The 25,058-nt window shown below is 38.6% G+C and overlaps 1 protein-coding gene across 1 annotated transcript; it reads left to right on the top strand.

The window, feature by feature from the left end:
• Positions 1-2,645: 2,645 nt before the first annotated feature.
• LOC125227175 (sodium/potassium-transporting ATPase subunit beta-2-like) lies at positions 2,646-21,043 on the top strand. The gene is made up of 7 exons (XM_048131407.1): positions 2,646-2,736; positions 7,591-7,768; positions 12,778-13,032; positions 13,274-13,353; positions 16,885-17,100; positions 19,360-19,528; positions 20,270-21,043. Exons 2-7 carry the CDS (start codon positions 7,609-7,611, stop codon positions 20,371-20,373), a joined length of 984 nt encoding a protein of 327 aa, XP_047987364.1. The 5' UTR covers positions 2,646-2,736; positions 7,591-7,608; the 3' UTR covers positions 20,374-21,043.
• The last annotated feature ends 4,015 nt before the right edge of the window (positions 21,044-25,058 follow it).

The following is a 25,058-nucleotide window of genomic DNA, read 5'->3' as shown; positions in this document are numbered from 1 at the left end:
ATTTTGAGAATTAAAAAAAAACTCTGATTGATTGTTTTCCGTGATCATGATGCATGCAACTGCGTCGAAATATCGGGAGCTCGACAAAAATCAAAAAGGTAATCACGGTCTATATCCCGGTCAATATAAGTCTAATGAAAATAACCGTGAATCATTCAAAACTCTTACTCTGATTGATGATGCCAACACCCCCCCCCCCCCCTCACCCCTAATCCGGAATATCCTAAACAGTGCTCGATTTATCCAGTTTCCACGGGAGGTCGCGGAACCACGTCATTTTAATGTGCCGTCTTTGTGTGGGAGACGATACTTAATACCCTATGTGTACATTCAAATTTGTAAAGTAGAGAGCGGATGACAGGTAGCGATTTTAAATATGGATAATGGATATGACTCGCATAATTTATTATTTTTCTACACACAAACAAAATGTATCGGAACATAAAAGTAATAAGTGATGTTTTTGTGAATATCGGGCAGAAATTGTGATGATAATAAATATATTTTTTAAATATTTTATTTATTTAAGTTCTTTTCTTCAATTATATGTCTTCAGCGCATTGCACAGTAAAAACGTCAGTTACGACTCAAAGAATAGAAAAATGAAAATAATTCGCTTCCAACTGTATACAAAGTCCTTTATTTAGAATAAAATACTTTTCTTTAAAAGTAGTTTGTTGCAAAACTAACATTAATTTAATCTAATTATTCAGCGAAGTTTGCGGTGTGCGATGTAATAATAATATATTGCCAGACATTATTACAAACCACATGACATTTATTTAAAAAAAATGTAGTAGTCATATCCATATTAATATTTAAATCGCTACCTGAAATCCGCTCTCTAGTTATTATGTATCAAATATTAGATCTAGATACGATTATGAATCGGACTTTTGACGGCAGATCAGTATTTATCGCAGTGACATCTTACTTCACATCTTAGAATGATTCGAATAAGGCAGTCTTGGAAATTATGTCTAGTTATAGACACCCATATATTTAGTAGCTTGGTTTGGTAATAATAGTACATTACGATACAAGTGCGTAAAAAAGGAAGTTCGAAACGAGTGGCGATAGATTAAAACACGACCGAAGGGAGGGTTTTAAATCGACACGAGTTCCGAATTTCCTTTTCTCACGTGTATCGTACGACGTTTTTCAGTACAGATGAGCCTCCGAAGTTTTAACCTGGCATATAATGAACCACTTCTCGCACTAGTGCGTAAAAAAAACACCATCTGTACTGAAAAGGTTATTTGCAAATCAAGAGTGCCTAGGTACTTTTATGTAACAGTAATTCGAATAATTCTCGCTCAGGTACTGCGTGCGAGGGGGCAGCGGATGGCTTTATGCAAGATACGATCATCGTCCTCCTTGCGTTATCCCGGCATTTGCCGCGGCTCATGGAAGCCTGGGGTTCACTGTGACAATCTAATCCCAAGATTTGGCGTAGGCACTAGTTTTACGAAAGCGACTGCCACCTGACCTCTTCCAACCCAAAAAAGGTAATGAGTTTTTCGGAATTTATGTGCGAAATGTCATTTGATATTTGCCAGTCGCTTTTCGGTGAAGAAAAACATCGTGAGGAAACCGGACTAATTCCAATAAGGTCTTGTTTACCCTTCGGGTTGGAAGGTCAGATGGCAGTCGCTTTCGTAAAAACTAGTACTTACGCCAAATCTTGGGATTAGATTGTCACAGTGGACCCCGGGCTCCCATGACCCGTGGCAAATGGGGATGACAAAAGCCGGGATAACGCAAGGAGGATGATGATGATGACTAAGTCCATTTTGTTAACCAACGAGTGATTTTAGCACGCATAATTCACACCGCGTTTTTATTTATTTTTGTTAAATATAAAGGATTGTTCGGTAGCGTCAGTACTCATTAGCTTCCGAATTCCGAACGATGTTCCGAATATATCGGAAATAAAAACACGGTGTCTATAGTTAACCTACTTCTTGCTTTAAATCTAAGTTACGGAAATAAATATCCTCTTTTTAATCAACATTTCAAAATAGACCACGAAGGACGAAGCTTGTAGCTAATAACGGAATTTGTATTCAGCTGACGAAGCCTGCGTTGCGGATTTGAGAATATGGTATCTGAATAAAGTAAATAAATAGACCACTTTTCAAATTTCATCAAGATCCGCGCACTTTCGCTATAACAACCCAAAAGACAACCAACAACCAAATGCAAACGGAACATTTCACGGGTTGTTTTTTTTTTAATTTATTCAAGAACAAACAGTCATACAATATACATACGTAAACTTAGCTAAGTATATAGCCAAATTTTAATTAATTATAGACCTATAAGTAGTTCTCCAAGTTGCAAAAATCCAGTTACAATAAGAGTATTAAAGTATATTAATATAAGACTTAAAATAGGCATTGGGTTGGGTTGTCCCGTGCAAACGCATATTTCGTGTGTTGCGATTTTTTTTTCGGCGTCTAAAGCAGGCAATCATTTTTCAGTAGATAAGATAAATTCTGCGCAGTGCCTTAGATAAAGATCCTCTTAAATTAGCCAATTTTTAGGAAATACGCGTTTGAACGGGACAACGGTAGACATAGTTCATGGAATGCACTAACAATAAAAATCTATGGGATGAATCTCAGCATAACTGGTTCCTTTCAGCGCCAACCGTCCTATTATCCTGCCCCGCGCCGTCGCCTGCGCGCGCGCAGTCGCGCCGCAGCTGCCCACAGGATCTCACACGAGTACTAGGTCAGTACCTACTTTACGCACTATACTGTCTATACTACCTTTAGTATAAATTTCATGTAAACACGTTATTTCACGTAAAGGAGTCTAGTTTGAGCGTGATCGATAAGTCACTTCGCCAACGTCTATACGGGCCCAGATTTATAATATACCGACGAGGTAGTTTGCCCCGAACTTAGAACTCTGATTTGCTGCAAATTACAGCGCACTCTTTTGATTTCCAACCCAATCAGAGACTAGTGATATCTTAGCCTCTAGGCAGGCAAGTATGGTCGCGCGATAGGTAAATGATAAAACATCTGGCAGGCAATCATGGTCGCGCGATAAATGGTATATAACATCAGGCCATCCCTTTCGCACTATTTATAAGTGCGATAGGGACAGCCTGCTGTTTTATCATTTATCGCGCGACCATACTTGCCTGCATTGTCTCATAGTCAGAGATCGGATTTTTGTGCGTCATCTCATACTAAAAGTCATTAAAATGACGTAAGTCACTAAGAATGTCGCAAATCCGTCCGATCTCTGCTCATAGTACTAAGAAGCTAAGATATTTTTTGTATTGAAACACCTTTGAACCACATTTTGTGTTATTTTTTGTTTTGAAATTTGGTCATATTTGCCAGTTTCCTTGCGGTGAAAACTATTTATATACTGCTAAAAGTACTGTGTATCAATCGGACTGCAACATTGGCAATTGATAGCGTGATGTTTATTATATAGTCTATTTAACTTTAAATTGTGTAAATGTGCAGGCAATGAGAGCAACAATCACGGCTAACAACAAGCAATACAATTGACATGTAGAGAGTATCATTATTATCATTGTTAACTGTTCATTTTAACTTTATTACAAGGACGTATGAAAATAAAACCGACGTTAAAAGGATACGGTAGCGAAAATGCTAAAATGGAAAGGAGCCCCCCTTTCAACTTGGGAATTTTAGTTAAATATACAAGTTTTATTAACTAGATTTATCGAAAAAAAAATTGTCCTTTAACAACAACTCAGTCAAAAGATATTTCAAAAAAATCTTTAAAATCGAGGTTCCGTTTTCGACTCTTTCCTCCTTCAAAATTTAATCAATCGGAACGAAATTTGAGAATCTGAATAACAATGCAATAATCTATGTCGGACCGTTTAGCTTTTTTGGTTAGTTGTTACCAATCTTGAGTATCACACCTTTTTTTTCGCCACAATGAAAAAGGCCGTTTTTGGAAATTTTTGATTGGCTCTAGAGTCTTTAAAAAGTAGAATATCAAAATTCAAAACGGTCCGACACTGATAAAAATAATAACAATCTGTGTTGAAAAAAATCATTGCTCTATCTTCAAAAACCAGGGAGGAAATAGTCGAGAGCGTTTGTATGGAGAATTGACCCCTACCGTATCGTCTTAATAACCTAATCACAAAATTACAATTTTTGAAAAAACCCCCGACCCGACATAGGGGGCCGATTTTCATGAAACAAAGCTAAGAACACTCCCGACTAACTCAGCTTTCAAACAAAAAAAACTAAATCTAAATCGGTTCATCCGTTCAGGAGCTACGATGCCACAGACAGACACGTCAAACTTATAACACCCCGTCATTTTTGCGTTGGGGTTAAAAAGAAGTTCCCAATTTATGATAATGTAATCATTAAAGAAGTAACGACCAAACATTTATGAACAGTGTGAGAAGTGATAATTTTTTTCGTTTCTGTAAGTATCCTTAATCCTTATTTACCTATTAAGAACAAGGAATTTAAAAGTTGTGCCACTATACGAGGGTCATGCCAAAAGAAGTTAGATACTCCATGGTCATTTGATTGATACTGGCCAGTTATACACCAATGTAAAGGTAGGTCATCTGCTTATAAATTTAAAAATGGAACACTTGGAAATTCTTAGGATTCCTTTTTTAATTATTTTTTTCTAAATAATTTTGGCGGGAATTTTCCGCAACAATGGAGCTTACTCGACGTGATTTTCGTGTTATGATATATTATGACTTTAAAAAAGGTTTAACACCTCAAGAGTATTTTGAACTTTTAGTCTCGACTTTTGGAGAGTCTGCGTGTTCACGTGCAACTGTTTTCAATTGGTTTGCTGAATTTAAAAGAGGACGGGGGAGCTTTGAAGATGAGGCGAAGACCGGACGGCCGCCAACCGCAGTCACTGAAGAAAATGTAAAGACTGTGGAAAAAAATATTCGTGCGAACCGACGAATTACATATGTAGAGCTCGAGCGTGAACTGGGCATTGGATCAGCAGCATTGCAAACTATAATTCATAGTAAACTGTCTCTTCATAAGCGTTGTTCAAGATGGATGCCGCACAAGCTCACCGATTTACAGAAAGACCGTCGCGTGGATTGATGCAAATTTATGATAGATAAATTCGACGCAGGCGAGAACAAAAACGTATATGATATACTTACAGGTGACGAAACATGGCTATATAACTACGATCCCGAAACAAAGCGACAGTCCACAGTATGGTGTTTTGAAGATGAGCCGACGCCAACAAAATGTCGCCGAACCCGAAGCACACAAAAACAAATGGTTGCCTCATTTTTCTACAAGACGGGACATATTGCTACAATAGTGCTAGAAGATCAAAAGACAGTTAATTCAGAATGGTATGTGACAGTTTGTGCCCCAAGAGTACTGTCAGCTTGGTGTGCCAAGCGGCCGAAGTCAGGAACCCGGCACCTGCTCTGGCACCACGACAACGCTGCCCCGCACACTTCCGCTAGAACACTTGACTATTTCAGCTCAAAAAACGTGACTATTCTGCCCCACCCCCCATATTCCCCTGACCTAGCCCCCTGTGATTTTTATCTTTTTCCTAAAATTAAAGAAAAATTAAAAGGAAGGCGATTTGAGAACAAAGAAGATGCGTTGGCTGCGTATAATTACGAAATTTCTGAGGTGTCTAAAGAAGAGTGGTCATCGGTATTTTCTAAGTGGTTTAGACGGATGAAAACGTGTATACGTGTTCACGGTGAATACTTCGAAAAAATAGATAGCTGTAATAAAGAATAAAGTATGTAAATTTTGAGTATCTAATTTCTTTTGGCATGACCCTCGTACACTTTGCCACTGCAACACGAGATCAAGATTTTATTTAATATAATGTCTTGTCGTTGGCTTCAGTGACAGTTTATGCTGGCCGTTACGATAATTTCCTATAAAATGAAAAAAAAAAAACCCCGACATAGTCGACTGGTTTCTATCAAACATGGCTAAGAACACTTCCGACTAATTCAGCTCTCAAAGAAAAAAAAACGAAATCTAAATCGGTTCATCCGTTCAAGAGCTACGATGCCACAGACAGACACACACACACACACACACACACACACAGACAGACACGTCAAACTTAAACCACCCCGTGGTTTTTGCGTCGCGGGTTAAAAAGAAGTTCCCAAAACCGAATTTAAAATATTTAACTGAGAAAAAAGGAGTTATGTATGACCAAATTACATTCATGTTAACGAGTGTAAGAAGCGATTAATTTCCTGTTCAATCAATTTATGAATTACGAACAAGGAATTTAAAATTTGTGCCACTTTACACTTTGCCACAGCAACACGAGATGTAGATTTTATTTAATGTCATGTCTTGCGTTGACTTCAGTGACAAAGTTTGACATTTACGAGAAAGTCCGATAATAACCTAACCACAAAATTAAAATTTTGAAAAAACCCCCGACCGCGACATAGTGGACCGATTTTCATGAAACATGGCTAAGAACACTAAATCACTAAAACTAACTCACTAAATCAAAATCGGTTCATCCGTTCGAGAGCTACGATGCCACAGACAGACACACACACACACAGACCGACGGACAAACAGACAGACAGACAGACCCCGTCGTTTTTGCGTCGGGGGTTAAAAAAGTATTTCAAAAATAAATAAATATTATAGGACTTTCTACACAGATTGACTGAGTTTCACGGTCAGCTCAAAAGGCTTGTGTTGTGGGTACCTACTCAGACAACGATATATTATATTATAATCAGAGATCGGACAACTGGGCGTCATTCTAACAACATAAGGTGCATTATTCCAAAAATGTCATACTTAAATGACGCACAACTGTCCGATTATAATATACAAATACTTTAAACATAAGTAGAAAACATCCATGGCTCAGGATCTGTGCTGTGCTCATCATATAAATAAATGTCCTGACCGGGATTCGAATTAGGACCGCGGCTTAGCAGGCAGGGTCACCGCGTGCTAGGCCACCCGGTCGTCAATATCATACTCGTACTCATACTCATTTATTTATAATATAGTTACATATTACACGTCACAATTGATTAAGGTACATTCCAGTTCTCGGGACCATGGGGTCCCGGACTTTTGGGAGGCGTGCGTGGGGCCGAAACCAACAGCGCAGAGGCCCTTTAAGACAATTTAATCTTAATGTAATGTGACACTAACCGGCGATTATCCCTTTCCGCACTATAGCACTGCACCCAAGGACAAGCCCCGGTTAGTGTAGAACTATTGTAAGAAAAAGGTACATAAAGAAACCGGGCTATTAGGTTGAGTTGCTGGTGGATTGGTCACCGGTACTATCGGAAATACTATGGCACCTGCCTTGCTCATATGTTATAAAACATGACAAAATAGACAGGCGGTGACTCGCCAACTCACTATATGGGTCCCCGAAAACGGCAGCTCGCACGGAGCGATTGGGTACATAATTATTATATTGTATATTAAAATTAAAATTATTATATTAGTATTCGTAGTTATATGTCGAAATATGTTTATACATTTTTAAATTACATTAAGGAATGTGAATAGTGATCCGAACTTACCTACAATAAATGCTAAAACTTTTCTTCTGTTACAGGACGGACCACAAGCCAAGATGACGGTGAAGAAACGTCCGTCAGACCTGAACAGCCTGGAGAGGTTCAACCTGTACTACAAGACTAAGGAGCCCACGCTGACCGCCGGGCAGAAGGTCAAGCGGTTCATCTGGAACCCCAAGACGAGGCAGTTCTGCGGCAGGACTGGGAGCAGTTGGTGTAAGTTGTCCTTTACAAAATTTTACATACCTGTAGTTCCATAAAGGGTTAGGCAGAGCCTGAGCACTTGAAACTACTCAAGTTTCAGTGCCACTCTTGGCAACTAAGGGGTTAAGAAAAAAAAAAATTGTGACATTGCAATAACAGGTGGCCAGACTCTCGCCTACGCCACAATTTAACACATACATATCTCACAGTTGAATTCTTAGACCCACACAGGAAGAAAGGGGGTGGTGAAATTCTTAGCTCGTCACCATTCGAAGATTTTACCTAGTTTTAGTTGCATCTCTTTTGATGTTTTGATATCTGAATGTTTATCTTCTTCTTGTCATCCTCATGACTGATAATCGCGAATGTGAGCTCGTTATTAAAGCTAGTTTCCAGTTTCGAGCTTCAATATGGAGGCAGAGCTTCGCAAGCACTGAAAGAAACACTGTAGTTCGTCCTTCAGTGTCACGTGGAGACGGGTTTCTATAGGACCTTTTGGCATCATAAAAAGGCAAAATTATATCTTCCAGCCTTCACAATTAAAATTTAATTGTATGAGCTTTGAGCGTCCCACTGCTGGGCAAATTCCTCTCGATCCCTTCCCTTTCCACGTATTCCAGTCTTAGCCTGTTTCCCACCAGTCCGTATCATAGGCAATTAAAATACTCTGGGAAAATCAGCATGACTTAAAGTATTAGAAGTTTTTGCGCCAATACCGAACCTTCGACCGAAACTGTTCTTTTAAGCTAAAACCTGCCTAAACTAAAACCTATTTAACCTATACAAAAATAAACGAGCAATTTCTTTCCTAACAATATCAAGCATCGATCCAGTAGAATCTAGACATCCACATTTGAATGCCCCCTGTGAAGTGAATGACTCCCGGTTTTTGTGACCGGTAACCGTTCAGTAATAAGTATCTGGCCTTGACCAGGGTGGCTAGCCGAATGGCACAATCGCTCACGAAACGCTCACGAAACGAAGCGCTAGTAGATATCTATTTCTATCGCGCTTGCGTGGCCCTTGCCAGGCCCCGTAGCCGAATGGCATTTCTCCGACGCCAAACGAAAGCGATACGCCGCTGGCTCTGTCGCGCCAATACGCAAGCGCGATAGAGATAGATATCTACTAGCGCTTCGTTTCGTGAGCGTTTCGTGAGCGTTTGTGCCATTCGGCTAGCCACCCTGATCTGCCGTGATTTGTCCCGCCCAGCTGACTATAGATGTAATGTTTTTTCAGCCGTAAAGTTCAAAATACTCGTACACTACATATGTGTTATTTATTTATTTAAACTTTATTGCATAGTTAAAAAAGTACCTATGGCGGACTTAATGCCTTAAGGCATTTTCTACCAGTCAATCATAGGCAAAACAGAAACTCGCGAATGTAGGGTCAGTGAGATAAATAATTTAAAGAGCATGACACCTATAGGCAAGTTACGACAACTATTAACACTATTTATTATTTTTACAATCAACAATCAATTAATGTTATGCTTAGTAGGTAAATGTTTTAACTTGAGATTACCACTTAAATACCTTTTTAATAAGCGAATGATTCAGAACCAACATTAACTATTCAAAAGTTAATTATGTCAATATTGTTAATCCATACTAATATTATAAATGGGAAAGTGTGTGGTTCTGTTTGCTTGTCCGCCTTTCACGGCAAAACGGGGCGACGAATTGACGTGATTTTTTAAGTGGAGATAGTTGAAAGGATGGAGAGTGACATAGGCTACTTTTTGTCTCTTTCTAACATGAGCAAAGCTGCGAGCAAAAGCTTATAAATAATAATTTTAACATACTCGTACTTCTGGCTTTAATTTAGCTATCGAAATCCCTATTATTGCTCTGAAGTCATCACTTAACTTAGGATTGTTTTGCTTTTCTTACCATAGGTACCTATATTGTCACTGACGAAGACGAGACATATGGCAATCAAACTGTCATTCTAGTATCCAGTATTTAAGACAAGGTTTCGGAATCTTAGAACTGTAATCCTTGAGGTAAAGTGGCGCACGCGCCGGATCCGCGCAATTGAGCCAACGAGCTCTTCCTGCCGACGAGACGAGCACTTCTCATGCTCCGCCGCTTTTTGGACACGCGTAGCGTAACCCAATGGGGACTATTTTATTCAATTTTAGCTGGATAAACTCAAAACCATAGCACAGTATAACAAAGAGTACTATCGTACAGTATGGCCACTCCCGCTCCCCGCTAAAAGCATTAGAAGTTTTTGGGCCAATACCGAAGCTTCGACCGAAACTGTTCTTTTAAGCTAAAAACTGCCTAAACTCTTAATACATATGAGAAGTGTCTTTTCAAAAGGGCTTATATCCACTTTGAACTTTTTTCCGCGGACGGACGGACGGACGGACGGACGGACGGACGGACGGACGGACGGACGGACAGACAGACATGGCGAAACTATAAGGGAAATCGAGAAAAACATAATTCCTTAGTATTGATTTTGAAATAAATATTGAATTTGCAAAATTGTAATATTGTAAGTTGACGTTAATGCTATGATTACATCAAACGTAACATGTGTACCTAAATAAATATTTAATTACCATATGTTTTTGAGAATTAAGCACTTTTGATGCGAACTTTTGGGAATTAAGCCCTTTTGATGTGGCCTTTTAGCGTAAATGTTATTATTTTAAAATAGTTTTATTTTATTTTTGGATTTTGTATTAACGTTAGTTGATATGAATGTTGTTGTACTACATACATTGGTTTATCCACATAAATAATCATTACACATTTTTCAAAATGTGTTCTAAACTTTGATGTTAATCTTTTTTTTAAAGATCAAGGCGAGACTTTTTGAACTTTTATCTCAAAACAACGCGTAATTTTCTATGCTAAGAAAAACTGCATTCATAGTTAAAAAAAAAGAAAAAATGGAAATAAGCCCTTTTGAAAAGGCACTCCTCATATATACATATATAATACCCCCTCTCGGTTACCTCACAGTTACCACCTGTCAAAAACGCGAACAGTCAACCTGTCATATCTCACTCATACAAGCATGGTACGCGTTCACCTACACGAGCTTAGAATGTGTGCTAGGATCGCGCCTCTTTCATATATTTGCTCGCCAGTGTCCGAGATGTGACCATAGTCTCGGATTTGATAAGAAAAATCTGAATACCAAAATAGTACATTACGATACAAGTGCGGAAAAGAGGACGCAGGAGAGTGCTTTAAATCGATACGAGTTTCGAATTCCCCGAATTTCAGTACATAACATACAATTAAGCTTCGTTTTTCACATAATCAGAGTAACTTGTTCTTCTTGTTTTTAACCGTAAAATCTATTTAGGTATTTACATAACAACAAATAGGTTTATGAAATACAAAATACACGGGGCATTACCTACAATAAAAATCAAATACACACTTAAGTAGGTACTCTTACTCTAAATACTTAACTACAAAAAATTCGAAAATCGTTTCTATGATTCGATTTATTACCTACATCTAATAACTCAAAAATATATATCTACCTACTTAAGCATATAAGCGACCTTATCATTAACACCAACATTAAACACTAGTAACCAAATTTACAGAACCTAGTACTGAACAACAAACAGTTGACAGTCAATCTATCAATTTAAGTATTCATTGGTTAACCTTGACCGTTTTTGAAATGTCAAATACAGAGTAGAATATGACTATAGAATTGGTCTCCTAACAATGAGAACTGGATTATACTAGGTTGATGTGTATTTATAACATTTTCCCCTCACTAGCTCGGAAACACGTGTTTTGTCCTTTAATACCAGCGGGTAAAAACGCATTTTATCCACTAGTGGGTAAAGTAATTTGACCTTGAATAAAGTCAAATTAACTGCTTTAAAATTGATAAAAGTAGGTAAATCTAGTAATAAAGATGATTTACCACCTGTGGAACTACTGGAAGCAGTGATAAACGCACTTTTTGCGTTGTAGTTTCCTCGCTATTATAGTGAGGGGAAAAGTTTTGTGTTACACTCGGGTGCAAATGTATTTTACTTCTCGTGTGTTAAAAAACTCGCAAGTTCAGGATTCTGTTCTCGAACCAATCGCTTCCCCTTGTATAACAAATAACTATTTCTTATTATGTCGGACTAGGACATTATGTAACACAATAAATTGATAGGCGCGTTTATAATGCCTATGAACAGTCGAACACAACATCGATATCGTCATAGATACGCGTAAAATTTTATTTCTAAAACTTTTACAATTGAATAACAATATTAATAAGTCACCAAATTAGTTATTTTGTTTAGAAACGAAAATCCCTAAAGCAAAATAAGGAAAAGAAAGTAGTCAATGAATGCAAATCTAGCTTTTGCGCCAAAAACGACTCGTGACGAAGATTGTACCCTTTTTGCCTTCATATAGAGTATGTTTCTGTTCGAAAGAGAAGAGTGGTGGAATCTATTAGACCCCATACATCTAACAACTTTCTTTAAAATTCTCTTTCTGCACATGTTCTACCTTTTAATTTGAATAATAATATTTTGCTTGTAATATCTTATACGAGCAATAGGCTACTTGACCTTTTTTTAATTACCCCTAACCCTCAACCGAAAAAAAATACTACCATATTTTATTACGAATTGAAAACTAAAAAAAACATTTATAAAGTTTACTTTAACTTAATTAGGCAAAAACATCATTAGCCATGTTAATCTATAGTCTGATTGTCTGCGCATGACGTAAATCGAATTGAGCACAAAATTTTCTGACATTTAAGTTCATCATGTCAGTGATTGACTCGGCATAAAGTTAAGTTAGGTTCTATCACGTCACTACACGTCTGACAGCGTTTTCGGTGGCCAAAGTTAAAATAAATATTACACACATTTTTAATCGAAAATACGTAGCCACCATACACTTTTAATACCCAAAATCTATAAAAATTGGTTTCTTATGTCAAATACTACAGGAAACAATCATTTCTTGTGCCAAATTCGATAAGAGTCTAGTAGCCTATTAACATTTACCAAATCTCTTCCGCAGCCAAGATAGCCCTATTCTACTTCATCTTCTACTCCGCCCTGGCCATCCTGGTGGCCATCTGCATGTGGACCTTCCTCCAGCTCTTGGACGCAAGGCAGCCCATGTGGCAGCTCGAGAAGAGCATCATCGGAACCAACCCAGGGCTTGGCTTCAGGCCCACACCTTCAGATGTCGCTAGTAGCGTCATCTGGTACAAGGGCAACGATATGGGCAGCCAGCAGTTCTGGGTTAAACAGATGAAGAGTTTTTTGGAAGGTGAGCTTGTAATTTAATGTTTTACACGTTATCTCTGGCTATGACTAGGAAGAGTACTAAATTTTTGGAAATAATTGACTAGCTAGGTAAATTATAGTGTTATCTAAAATGTGATAGGACCTCACAAGCTTCAGCCAGCAAGACTCAATTTTTAACGATAGTAACATACGAAGAGAAGTTACCCAACAAATCGTTTGAATTTCATACTAAATTCACTACAAAAATCTATTTCTTTCTTCAGCTTACAAACGAGACAATAAGAAAGTTGGAGCGGGACGCAACACACACACGTGCGACAAACAGCCACCTCCACCAGGAAAGGTACAAACAATATTCCGAATAATCCTATTGCTAAAAATCTTATAAGTACCTTAAACACTATTAACACTCAACATCGTTTTCCTAGCACTCTCCCGAATTTTTTCTACAGATTATCTTCATATCGACGCTGGAAAGGCTAATTGACTAACAGACCATTTTTGGGCATATTGAGTTATATACATCATTGGAATCAGCGATTTTTTCTGCGTCTAACGAGCCAGGTTTCAAAACGATCTGAAGACTTTTTTGGCTTGTTAGCAATTTGGATAAAGGCAATTTACTAAAAACATTTTCTCTAACAAGCCACTTTTTTTGACAAATTATTGAGATACTGGCTATATGTTAACGCCAGAAACACTTGTTTGGATGTTAGTCAATTTCGTTTAATGTAATTTTATGTGTTTTAGTTTATAAGTCATTTTACCAGAATGAAAAAATGTTATGATTGCACGTTAACCATTTATCTAGAACCGCGGTAGTAAAGAACTGCACGTTACCCGTTTATCCAGAACCGCGGCAGTCAAAAACTGCACGTTAGCCGTTTATCCCAACCGGCGAAATAGTGGCTTAGGTGGTTTAAGCAAATATCCTAGAAATTAATAACACAACATTCTCCTTTAATCCATTTTACTTGTCTTTGGTAAATAAAAATTACATTTAATAGTCCAATATCCTGACCGAATAATTATATTTTAATTTACGTTAGTGAATTTAAATGAACTCTTCAGTCATAGCGTAATGCGTATTAGGTATTTTAAAACCAAAAACTGACCTTGAGCGTAAACATTTTACAAGGGGGAAAGGGGCGGGCGACTCTTTAGTCAACGCTTAGTGCTACTCGAGTTAAGACGTGACAGCTATCGTGCGTAATTGTGGCGATCATTCATTTCGGAGTGTTTAGAGGTAAGTAGAGGTAACATTGGACAAAAATCTAAAATGGACTCTTCATATAAGAAAACTAGCAAACAAATTAAGTTCAGCCGCATACGCCGTTAGGAGAATCAGGCAACTGACTAATGTTAAGACAGCTCGCCTAGTGTATCATAGTTATTTTCACAGTTTAATGTCATATGGTATTCTGGTTTCGGGCAAAGTAGCTGACATACAGACTATTTTTGTATTACAAAAGAGAGCCATTCGTTCTATTTACAACTTAGGAACACGCGAAGAGAACTTTTCAAAGAAATTAATATCTTAACTGTAGCTTTCCAAAACATCTATGATAGTATAATTTATGTTGTTAAGAATTTAGACTGTTTCACTAAGAATTCTGATATCCATAATTATAACACTAGAAACAAAAATGAGCTTGCCATAAAGAAATTTCGTGTCCGCAAAGTACAGAAATCATTTGTTCACCTTACACTGTTTTGAGATTACCCCTCCCAGCTCTTAAGAACTACTTAAAAAAATCATTGATATTAAAGGCTTATTACAGAGTCGAGGACTATTTAATAGATAAACAATATAAACATGCATGGCCCGAACCAGAAACTGCAAAAAACAAATAGCAATTAAAATAATTGTATTATGTGTAGAGGACACAGTTCAGATAAGAAAGCACATAAAATATTTTATGTTTTGTAAGATCATAATATATATGTAATGAACTATTCATAAGAGCTTGTAACTAGGCCTACATGAATAAATATATTTTGAATTTGAATTTGTACATATTTAATGATATTGAGATTGACGAAGATTGATTGATTTGACGAAGCCTGCGCTGAGGATTTGGATGATGGTTTGTATGTTTTGGTAATAAAGAATTTTTGTTTATAGTATTGAGATTTATATTATCTTTTTCTTCTGTGACAATTTGATATGTTTTCTCTGAAGAAGAACGACGTATTATTAAACTACAATATAATTTATTGAAATTAATTTCCATAGAGTACCTGCCTAGTCTATTAATTTTTTTTGATGAATACTTTTGCATGTTAAATTTTATCTTGTTATTTAATGCATTTTAATTATAAGATGTAATGTATTGAAAAGAAGTGGCCCCCTCCCAACTGAGGGGGGACTGAAATCTTCTCGAGGCTGAGGCGTAGGGTTAGAGCCGGCGTAGATTTATTTGACGTTCATATGCGCATTGTAATATGCCTACTTGAAAAATAAATAATTCATTTTCATTTTCAAGTCTTTGTTTTGTGTATTCCTTAATTATTATTATACGTAATTTTAATTGTATAAAGTAATAATGATACTCGAACCTATATTTAAGTAATAAGTCGTTTTATTTATGTTCCTTTCTCTTTTTAACACAAACGCTAAGCTTACTAATAATATTTACGAGTACCTTTCTATTGTTTATTTTGAAAGTACCTATAAGTTTGTTTTCATACTGTCCCGTGTATAACTCACTGGTCAAAGGAAACGGGTCAGATAGTATGGAGATCTTGAGATTCAATGTTGTAGTACTTGTAGTGAATACGGTTACCTTGTTGACCTAGTTGACCTTGACTAGTGACAAAAAAAAAAAAAACTTTGCCTACTAAGTTGGAGGCCCTGGAATCGAATCCCGGTGAGGGCGTTTATTTGTATGTATATAAGTAGGTACCGTATTTACCTACATTTATCTACATTAGTAAGTACCTATATATATCGTCGCCCATCACACCATAATACAAGCCTTGCTTAGTTTGGGGCTTTGTTGATTTGTATCAGATTGCCCCCAGAATATTTAAAATATATACATACTCACATACACACATTTTTACGCCTTTTTCACTACATGGTGGCAGCAGAGCGTCGAAGGTGCAACAGTAGAAACCTATGTCTATTTTCGTACAATCAACAGCAAAAGTAAGTGTTGACCATCTTCCTTTTCATAATATAATAAGGTCTACAATCGAATAATGATCACTTACTTTTGCTGTTGCCTGCACAAATAAGTTTAACTTAATTAAAGATTCTTTCATGAGAAATACAATAGTTTTCAGCATGACATCTCATCTAAAAACAGGTGTTAGTTTTTGGTGAAGTGCCTTTTAAGCGGTTATACCAGTGTTTCATAATATTAGCTAGTGGCTGTTATGCATTTTCTTCGATTCTAGTTTTGTTTGAAACGTCTTATTATTATGTTCTTTTGGGTTGGGTTTTAAAGCTAATAGTCGCATAAGTTAAGTATCCGTTCCCTAAAAAACTATGAATATGGTGTTTAGACCTTTATCCTGACTTTGAAAAAATGACAATTGTCTAACGTGGTCTTTATTTCGTAAATACGTACATATATCGGAATACAATCATATTGATCAAATAAACAACACAAATACCTCCAACTTCGTAGTACGTCATTTTATTGTATAATAAATAAACAAAAAGTTATGATTTTTTTTCCAAAAAAAAAAGTTTATATTGGCTCTCCTGTAAAGTTTGCAAAATGCACGTTAGTCAATTAGCCTTTCCAGCGTCGATATATTTTGACACTGGAATGTCTCTTTAATCCATTAGGAATACGTCTTACTATGATTAGTACACAAGTTCCAAGAAGCTCTTTGTTTTGAACTGTGTCATATATATTTACAGGTATGCGACGTGGACATAAACGCCCCAGCCTGGTTCCCCTGCGTCGAGTCCAACAACTTCGCCTACAACAAGTCGACTCCCTGCGTCTTCCTCAAGCTTAACAAGATCTACGGCTGGAAGCCGAACTACTACAACAGCTCTGACCATCTGCCCAAAGACATGCCTGAAGACCTGAAGAGCCATATTAGAAATATGACAGCTTTTGATAAACAAAATGTAAGTATTTAGCAAAATACACCTGTAAGATGATAAAAACCCGTGGGTCTTCAACTGTTCTGCTGAATGAAGGCATGAAGATGTAGTAGGAATATGTAAATAGGCTACAAGAGATTGGATAAAAGCTAAAGCTGGAAGTCCTACAACTCTGATCATCTGCCCAAAGACATGCCTGAAGACCTGAAAAACTATATCAGGAATATGACAGCGTTTGATAAACAAAATGTAAGTACCCGTTGTAGAAATACGACGTGGATTGTGCAAGAAACCAAAAGAGTTTAGTTCTAAACAAAGTCTTTGGGCCACCAAAGAGAAAAACTTAAGAATCTGCAAACACATTTCCGTAACTGCTGCAGCATAAAGTTTCATCATCTTTATTGCTATGATTTTGTCATCTTATAGTTTGATTCGCTTGCCCTTATCCCAATTTGTATTTTATCATGCAGAAACGTCTGAGAGCGATATTGCATATTTTTAAATTAAAGGAAAATGGAAAATTTCACACCTCCGTCAGGACTCGAACCTGCGACCTCTGGCCTTGCCGGGGCCATCACGGTCCCAACTGCGCCACGGAGACCTGCTAGACGCGTGCGAATTTACCCATGCCTTCCCTCAATGCTAAACCGTCTTAGGGTAGCGTTATAGCATGCATGAAAGCATGGATAAATTCGCACGCATCCAGCAGGCCTCCGTGGCGCAGTTGTGAGCGGGATGGTCCCGGCAAGGCCAGAGGTCGCAGGTCAGAATCCGGCCGCATTTGTTTCATATCATATCTCACACAGTCCATCCACCTTTTCTTTGGCTTTCCTCTCCTGCTTTCTCCTTCCACATTCAGCCGAAATACTTGTCTCGTAACATGACTTTCATCCCTCCGCATAACATGACCGTACCACGCTGCGCCCTTACTACAGTATAATAATGAAGAGTACTCCTCCTCCTCCTTGCGTTATCCCGGCATTGGGTCCGCTTTGACAACCAATCCCAAGATTTGGCGTAGGCACTAGTTTTTATGAAAGGGACTGCCATCTGACCTTCCAACTCGAAGGGTAAACTAGACCTTTATGATAATTAGTTTCCACACGATGTTCTCCTTCACCGAAAAGCGCCTCATTCAAACAAACTCATTGGTGCGAGCCGGGGTTCGAACCCGCGAACTCCGAAACGAAAGTCGCACGTACTTACCGCTAGGCTACCATCGTTTGGTATTAAAGTTCTATCGTATAGTATGGCCACTTCCGCTCCCCGCTGAAAGTGCCCCCCACCCGCTTTCGGTTACGCGATCTGTCATATCTCACTCATACAAGCATGGTACGCGTTCACCTACACAAGCTTAGAATGTGTGCTTGGAACGCGCCTCTTTCATAATTATATTTGATGGCCAGTATCCGAGGTGTGCCCTTACTTTAAGTTTATCGTGACCTTAAAATTATTGACTAAACTGTAAAATAGCGTTCGGAGGTGGAAGGATACTAGAGGGTGGTCTTTATTGTAGGTTTGTAATCTTTATTGTAGGTTTATACAAATGAAAACAAAAACTAATACAGGGACTACAAGAAATCTTCGAAGCCCAGACGCGTTGTTATAACCATCTTTCACGAGATCGATGTGAGAGCAGCTCGCTCTCATGAAAGATGATTTGATAACGAGCCTGATGTGCATCCTGCTAGCTGAGTCCGGATGAAACCAGAAAAAGGCACTTCAAACCAGTGCCCTTTTAGTAGAAGTTTGATTCATTGCATGATTTAGACTTGCGTGGGATGGCTGACGCAGCAACAGTGCTTTTCGCTTGATGGTGAAAAGGAAGTCAGACTGTAAATTAGATTAAATAAGATGGCTACAGAGTTCAATTCGTATTTATTCATAAAAGTCAATCATGTTTCCTACGGTTTTAGAACTCACTAAATAAAATTCAAGACTAAACTGTACATATACCCATGCACTCGGCATACCTAATTGTCTGAAGATCAAGAAGATAATGTGATAAATGTGTACTCTTACTTATTATGTTTTTTTTTGGAGTCAGATATACATGAATAAGTCTACAATCGAAGCCTAATCTGCCTACATGACATAAAGCATTTGAATTTTAAACAACAACAGTCTTTTTTTTTTACAATAGAAGCCTAATCTGCCTACATGGTATGCACTATAAAAATATTTATCCTCAGTCAGGTGGCACAATAAAGCGTTTGGAGTGTATTTTATTTAACAACAACAGCCAAGTTTACTTTTCTCAGCATTTCACCTTATTCTCCACAGCTCAACATGGTGTGGGTGTCCTGCCAGGGCGAGAATCCAGCAGACCGGGAGAACATAGGCCCCATCCAGTACCTGCCCAAGCGAGGGTTCCCGGGATACTACTTCCCTTACACTAATCAAGATGGCTACCTCAGCCCGCTGGTAGCTGTCCACTTCATGAGGCCAAAGAGTAAGTTATGATGGAAGGTCTACTGACCGAGAGAACATCGGCCTCATCCAGTACCTGCCTAAGCGAGGGTTCCCAGGATACTAGTTCACACCAACCAAGATGGATACCTAAGCCCGCTGGTGGCTGCGCACTTCACGAGGCCACAGAATATATAATAGTACAAGTACAGAAGGCTCACTCCTTTGATGTTCGCAAAACGCCACCATTCTAAATTCTTACCTACATTAACAAACGGACCGCACGCGTGCAGACGACATTGAATTCTATTGCGCCGCGCGAAGGTCGTCGCCACTGAATGGGCCGCGAACTCGCGGCCGCCGGCATGTACTTATAGCGCGGCGAAAGGATCGCGGAGTGAGCCGCCCCTGATGAGGCCTGAAAGTAATTGGTAGAGTGTATTAGTAAACTGCCTGCTGAGATTTGAGAATCATGAAGCATCCTTTCAAACTGATTGTGTATTTAACATTATGACCGTGGTTCTGTAGAGTGACCACATTTTTAATCTAAACTAAACTTGTTAGAAGTTTATGCGTGGTGCAAATGCATCACTCCGCTCAACTGGGGGCCGATTTTTGAATCTCACGGCGTTCGAATTCAGAAAATTGTCACTGAAAATAGTAGGCAATTCACCGTTTTCAACCGGTATTTTAGTGACAGTGATACTCAAAAATCGGCCCCCTTCACGGACAATTAGTAGGTACCTACATATTGTAGGTGTAATGATCTGCTTGTTTGTTGCAGCCGGCACGCTGATCAACGTGGAGTGCCGTGCGTGGGCGCACAACATCAAGTACGACCGCCACGAGGGCATGGGCTCCGTGCACATCGAGATCATGATCGAGTAACTTCACACCTTTACAATAAAGCCTGCCCAGCACACGTAGCCGAATGGCATTTCTCCGACGCCAAACGAAATCGAAACGTAGTCCGGCTCTGTCGCGCTAATACGCAAGAGCGATAGGGATAGATATCTACTAGCGTTTCGTTTCGTGAGCGTTTGTGCCATTCGGCTACGCACCCATGCAGCACACGTAGCCGAATGGCATTTCTGCGACGCGAAATGCCACCGAAACTCCGCAGAAATGCGGTCTAGCTCTGTCGCCCAATACGCAAGAGCGATAGATATAGATAGCTACGAAAGAGATATTATCGTGAGCGTTTGTGCATTCGGCTACGCACACTGGCAGGCAAGCACGGTCGAGTGATAAACGATGTAACGTCTGCCCGTCCTTTTCGCACTATTCGTAAGTGCGATAGGGACGCACATATGCGATAAAGTTTATCCAACTAGTGTGCTGCGCCTGCAAACACTACGAGCCATGTTGACAAATTTCATTGGGACTATTTTCTTCTGGACTGTCACCCCATACACCAGAATAACAGCGACCTTTTGACAATCATAAATTTCTGGTCAGGTTTTAATTCTAAAATACCACACTGAGAGAAATTTTCATTGTGAATTTAACAAGTTCGACTTGTTGCGGTTTATCCGTTTGAATCAGCCAAACGTATGTTTAAAACAATATGTGTCAGGTTGTTTTTATAAAATCGACTTGTTGATTCAAATATATTGCCGATTCAAATGACAAGTAGCTTGTTGTTTGAACCAAAGAGCACGTATTTAGGCGCTATTTTAACCAAAAAACTTGTTGAACGAACATGAAAACTGGTTGTATTTTCTCTCAGTGCACCCACCGTGCAGAACAGAACAGCAAACAAACAAGTGACGTTCTACATCGGGTCCTTATGTCTCATCTACAATAATGGCCGATTTCTATTTTAATATCAGATGAAAATGTTACGGTTATGTTTTTAAGGGTTACCTGCCACAAGACGATATTCAGTAGCCAGAGCTTTTTATGAAGTTTTGCGGCCATCGAAGAGTAACATAATTATTTTGGCAAATAACTGTAAATGTAAAAGTGTCATGGTTGATGTAATTGGTACACTGAAGGCATCAACCATCATTGGTGTCGAAAATTTTTTCTCGTAGAGAACTGTGACCGATATTTGTGTATGGTTTATGTATTTTTTAATTTTGTTTGTTTGTTTTAATTAAATGTGTTCCTAAGTAGCTGAATGGTTGCTTATCTGATTGTTTTGAGAGATTTGCTCCTTGACAGGCATGATATTATTTAAAAAAAATAGTTAATGATAACATTTCTATGACGCTGATACTACACGTACTCGTACCTATGATCAATACTTACCTACAAATAAACACTGTGCTGTATAATAATTATATCTAGATGTAACTTCTAGTCTTTCGAATTCTTTTAAACCAAAGAATTTTCTCCAATAAACCAAATGATGAGAGTGATGTGATTAAGTATATAATGTAAATTATTAAATTAAAATTAGTTCATGAGTTTGAATTTTTATATACCTATCATTTATACCCTTTCCAATCTTAACTCAATACCTCTGCCAAACTACGCTCCTCGCGCTGTCCCTCGCGCGCTGCCCCTTGCGCGCTGCCCCTCGCGCTGTCCCTCGCGCTCTGCCCCTCGCGCTGCCCCTCGCGCTGCCGCGACTTTATATCCGGCCGCACACTGCAATCTAGGTGGTTGCCGGCCCTCCGACTCGCGCGAAAAAACCGACATACCTCTGCCACACTATGCCCTTCGCGCTGCTCCTCGCGCTGCCGCGATGTTCCCCTCTCTGGCCACACACTGCCCTACTCGCGCGATTATCGCACTAGGTTGTTGCCGGCCCTTTGACTCGCGCCAAAAAACTGACAAAATAGGGAGCGGTGGGCATGACGAGCGGCATGACGAATTAGCGCGGCCACACTATGCCTCTGTAGCTCAGGACCGGGACAAGTGGCGTACTAGAAGAGAGGCCTATGCTCAGCAGTGGGCGATAAAGGGCTGATATGATGACTATGCCTCTGCCTCTTCCCTCGCTACTTCCCACGCTGTTCGTCGAGTGTGTGGCAGAGGTATTAGTTTTTCCAGAGAGTGCATGGTGTCGTCTTGTTCTTGTCTACTAATGAAACGGCCAAGCTATATTTTGAGGTGTATACACGAGTATGTAAAGGGAAATTTTAGAATGAGAAGCTTGGCTCTACATAATCATCTGATTACTTTTTGACAGGCCAGCCTTATGGTCCCGTTTGGCAACATTTTACATGAAAATGCTTTTCGATTGCTAGTCAACTCTACAAAAATTGATATTAACTATTAAAATAACGGGTAGGTTGTTACAATGAAACACTGATTTTTATATTCATAATATTTTCTTCTCTACCATATTACATACATCAACAAAAGTAGTTTCATGATCTAACATCGTTACAACATTAACATCAACACTGTAAGTCATTAGCATTACACCTTGGGTCAATATAACTCATTCTTTGTTTAGAAAAAGGATTTTTACAAGATCAATAGTACATTGTGTATTAATTAAGGCCGGAAAGAGCTTTAAAAGCCTCTCGTTCGTAATCCTTCAGCCGCTCATGATATACTCAATGTTTTTCATCACACTCGCGAAGTAATAACCAAATTTTATACTAAATGTATTGAAATACCTACGCTGACATTTGGACCATTCGTCCGCCATCTTGTAGTTTTTGATAGGTCGTGGAAGGCCCCATCCAGGTATTCACTTTACCGCCCTCGGACGGTAAAATAGCTCATTACGTATCAGTATGCACGCATGTAATAACACCGTTTACGAGCGAGTGTGATGAAATAGTACATTACGATACAAGTGCGTAAAAAAGGAAGTTCGAAACGAGTGGCGATAAATTAAAACACGACCGAAGGGAGTGTTTTAAATCGACACGAGTTACGAATTTCCTTTTCGCACATGTATCGTACGACGTTTTTCAGTACAGATGAGCCTCCGAAGTTTCGACCTGGCATATAATGAACCACTTCTCGCACTAGTGCGTAAAAAAAACACCATCTGTACTGAAAAATCTATTACCACGAAGGTCGAAGTACATAACATTTCGAGCTTTAATTTAATAAAAAGAGAAATATAAAGTACCTACTCAAAAGTCAGTTTATTCATGACTAAAGTAAGAACGTTCTAATTCCGGACACATTAATATTTGTTGTTGAGTCACCCGTTGACCACGAACGCTGTAAAGAGTTCGAAACGTCAGGATGAATTTTAAATTCATTATACGCGATTTAATCCGTTTCCATAGTTTTATTTCATTTGTTGTTGAGTACAGTCAGTAAAAATGTTAACTTATCATCCATATTAAGTACATTTTGTAAATAAGTACATGTGTATAGATTGACATAAATGTTAAAATATCTGCAATAGTACATTACATCAGAGGCCGGGAAAATGAGGATTTCCGGCCAAGTGGGTATATACGGCCGAGCGAGCGTGCGAGCGAGGCCGGATAGGGATACGAGGCCGGGAATCCGTTTTCACGCCGAGGCATGTATAGTGCTTTTCTCAAACATACAATGAAATAAAAAAAAAATGCTCTAAAGGACAATATTTTATAAAAAAAAGTTACTTTGCAGGCCTAGGCCTGAAAAATAATATGAAATCCCTTTACAGTCCTCTCGAGTTGTTGCGCCCAAAAAGCGATACTTCCCAGCCCATTTTAAGGAACGTAAAGACAACATTTCATTGCATGTTTGAGAAAAAATATTTGGCCCCTCAAAGGAAGAGTACTAAGAATACCTAGTTAGTATTAAAGATCCGTCAAAAATATTTTTGTATAAGCAATTTTTTTTTATGAAAAGGCAGCAAACGAGCAGACGAGCCGCCTGATAGAAAGCAGTCATCGCCGCCCATGGACATAAGCAACATCAGGGGAGTCACTTATGCGTTGCCGACCTTTAATATGCCTGAAAGGTTAAACAAGCAATGTTTTTATTTCAGGATATGTCAATTTTTATCTAATTTTAGCTTTATTAATATCCCTGGTGCTAAAATGACGGTTAAGGCCCCATTTAGACGGTGCGAGAACTCGCATACGAGTTTTATTACATTGCGGTATTTGATGGCTGTGCAAAATTAATCTAACCTCAACGCCCGCAATGTAACTAAAATCGCATGCGAGTTCGCACGCCGTCTAAATCAGGCCTAATAATCCTAATTTATTTAACCAATGTATTATTTTGGTAGATTTGGTGCAAATTATTCTGCAAGATCAGCTAATAGAACTGTCATTTTAGTATTTGGGACAAAGGTACGGTTTCTATACATACACAGGTATAAAGTCTGTCCGGAAAGTGAAGAGTCGTGAAATGTATCGGGTGGTGTAATGGGTCCAATACATTCCACAACTCTTCACTTTCCGAACAGACTTTTCAAAAATATAACACCATTGCTATTCGATTAATAACTGTGCATTTCTTTTTTTGCCATTTTTTTTTTATTTTAATTTTTTTAGCAAATTTTAGGTTGGCAATAGCAATTGTACTCCGAATCACGAGTACTTTCAATCTCACTGGGAGACAAAAAGTGTCCCAGAATTTCCAAACATTTTTGTTACTTTCCTCTTTTGTTACCCCACACAACATGTATGGAAAATGGTAACAAAATAAGAAAAAAT

The sequence above is a fragment of the Leguminivora glycinivorella genome, chromosome 6 (assembly GCF_023078275.1).
Source record: "Leguminivora glycinivorella isolate SPB_JAAS2020 chromosome 6, LegGlyc_1.1, whole genome shotgun sequence".
Lineage (NCBI taxonomy): Eukaryota > Metazoa > Arthropoda > Insecta > Lepidoptera > Tortricidae > Leguminivora > Leguminivora glycinivorella.
This window is presented reverse-complemented; position numbering and strand designations above follow the sequence as displayed.

What these genes read in the sequence shown, in the direction of transcription:
- LOC125227175 (XM_048131407.1), top strand. Translation starts at nt 7,609, where the DNA reads ATGACGGTGAAGAAACGTCCGTCAGACCTGAACAGCCTGGAGAGGTTC. An exon ending in AGCCACCTCCACCAGGAAAG is followed by an intron (nt 13,354 to 16,884) that starts GTACAAACAATA and finishes ATATATTTACAG; the next exon opens with GTATGCGACGTGGACATAAA. An exon ending in CCACTTCATGAGGCCAAAGA is followed by an intron (nt 19,529 to 20,269) that starts GTAAGTTATGAT and finishes TGTTTGTTGCAG; the next exon opens with CCGGCACGCTGATCAACGTG.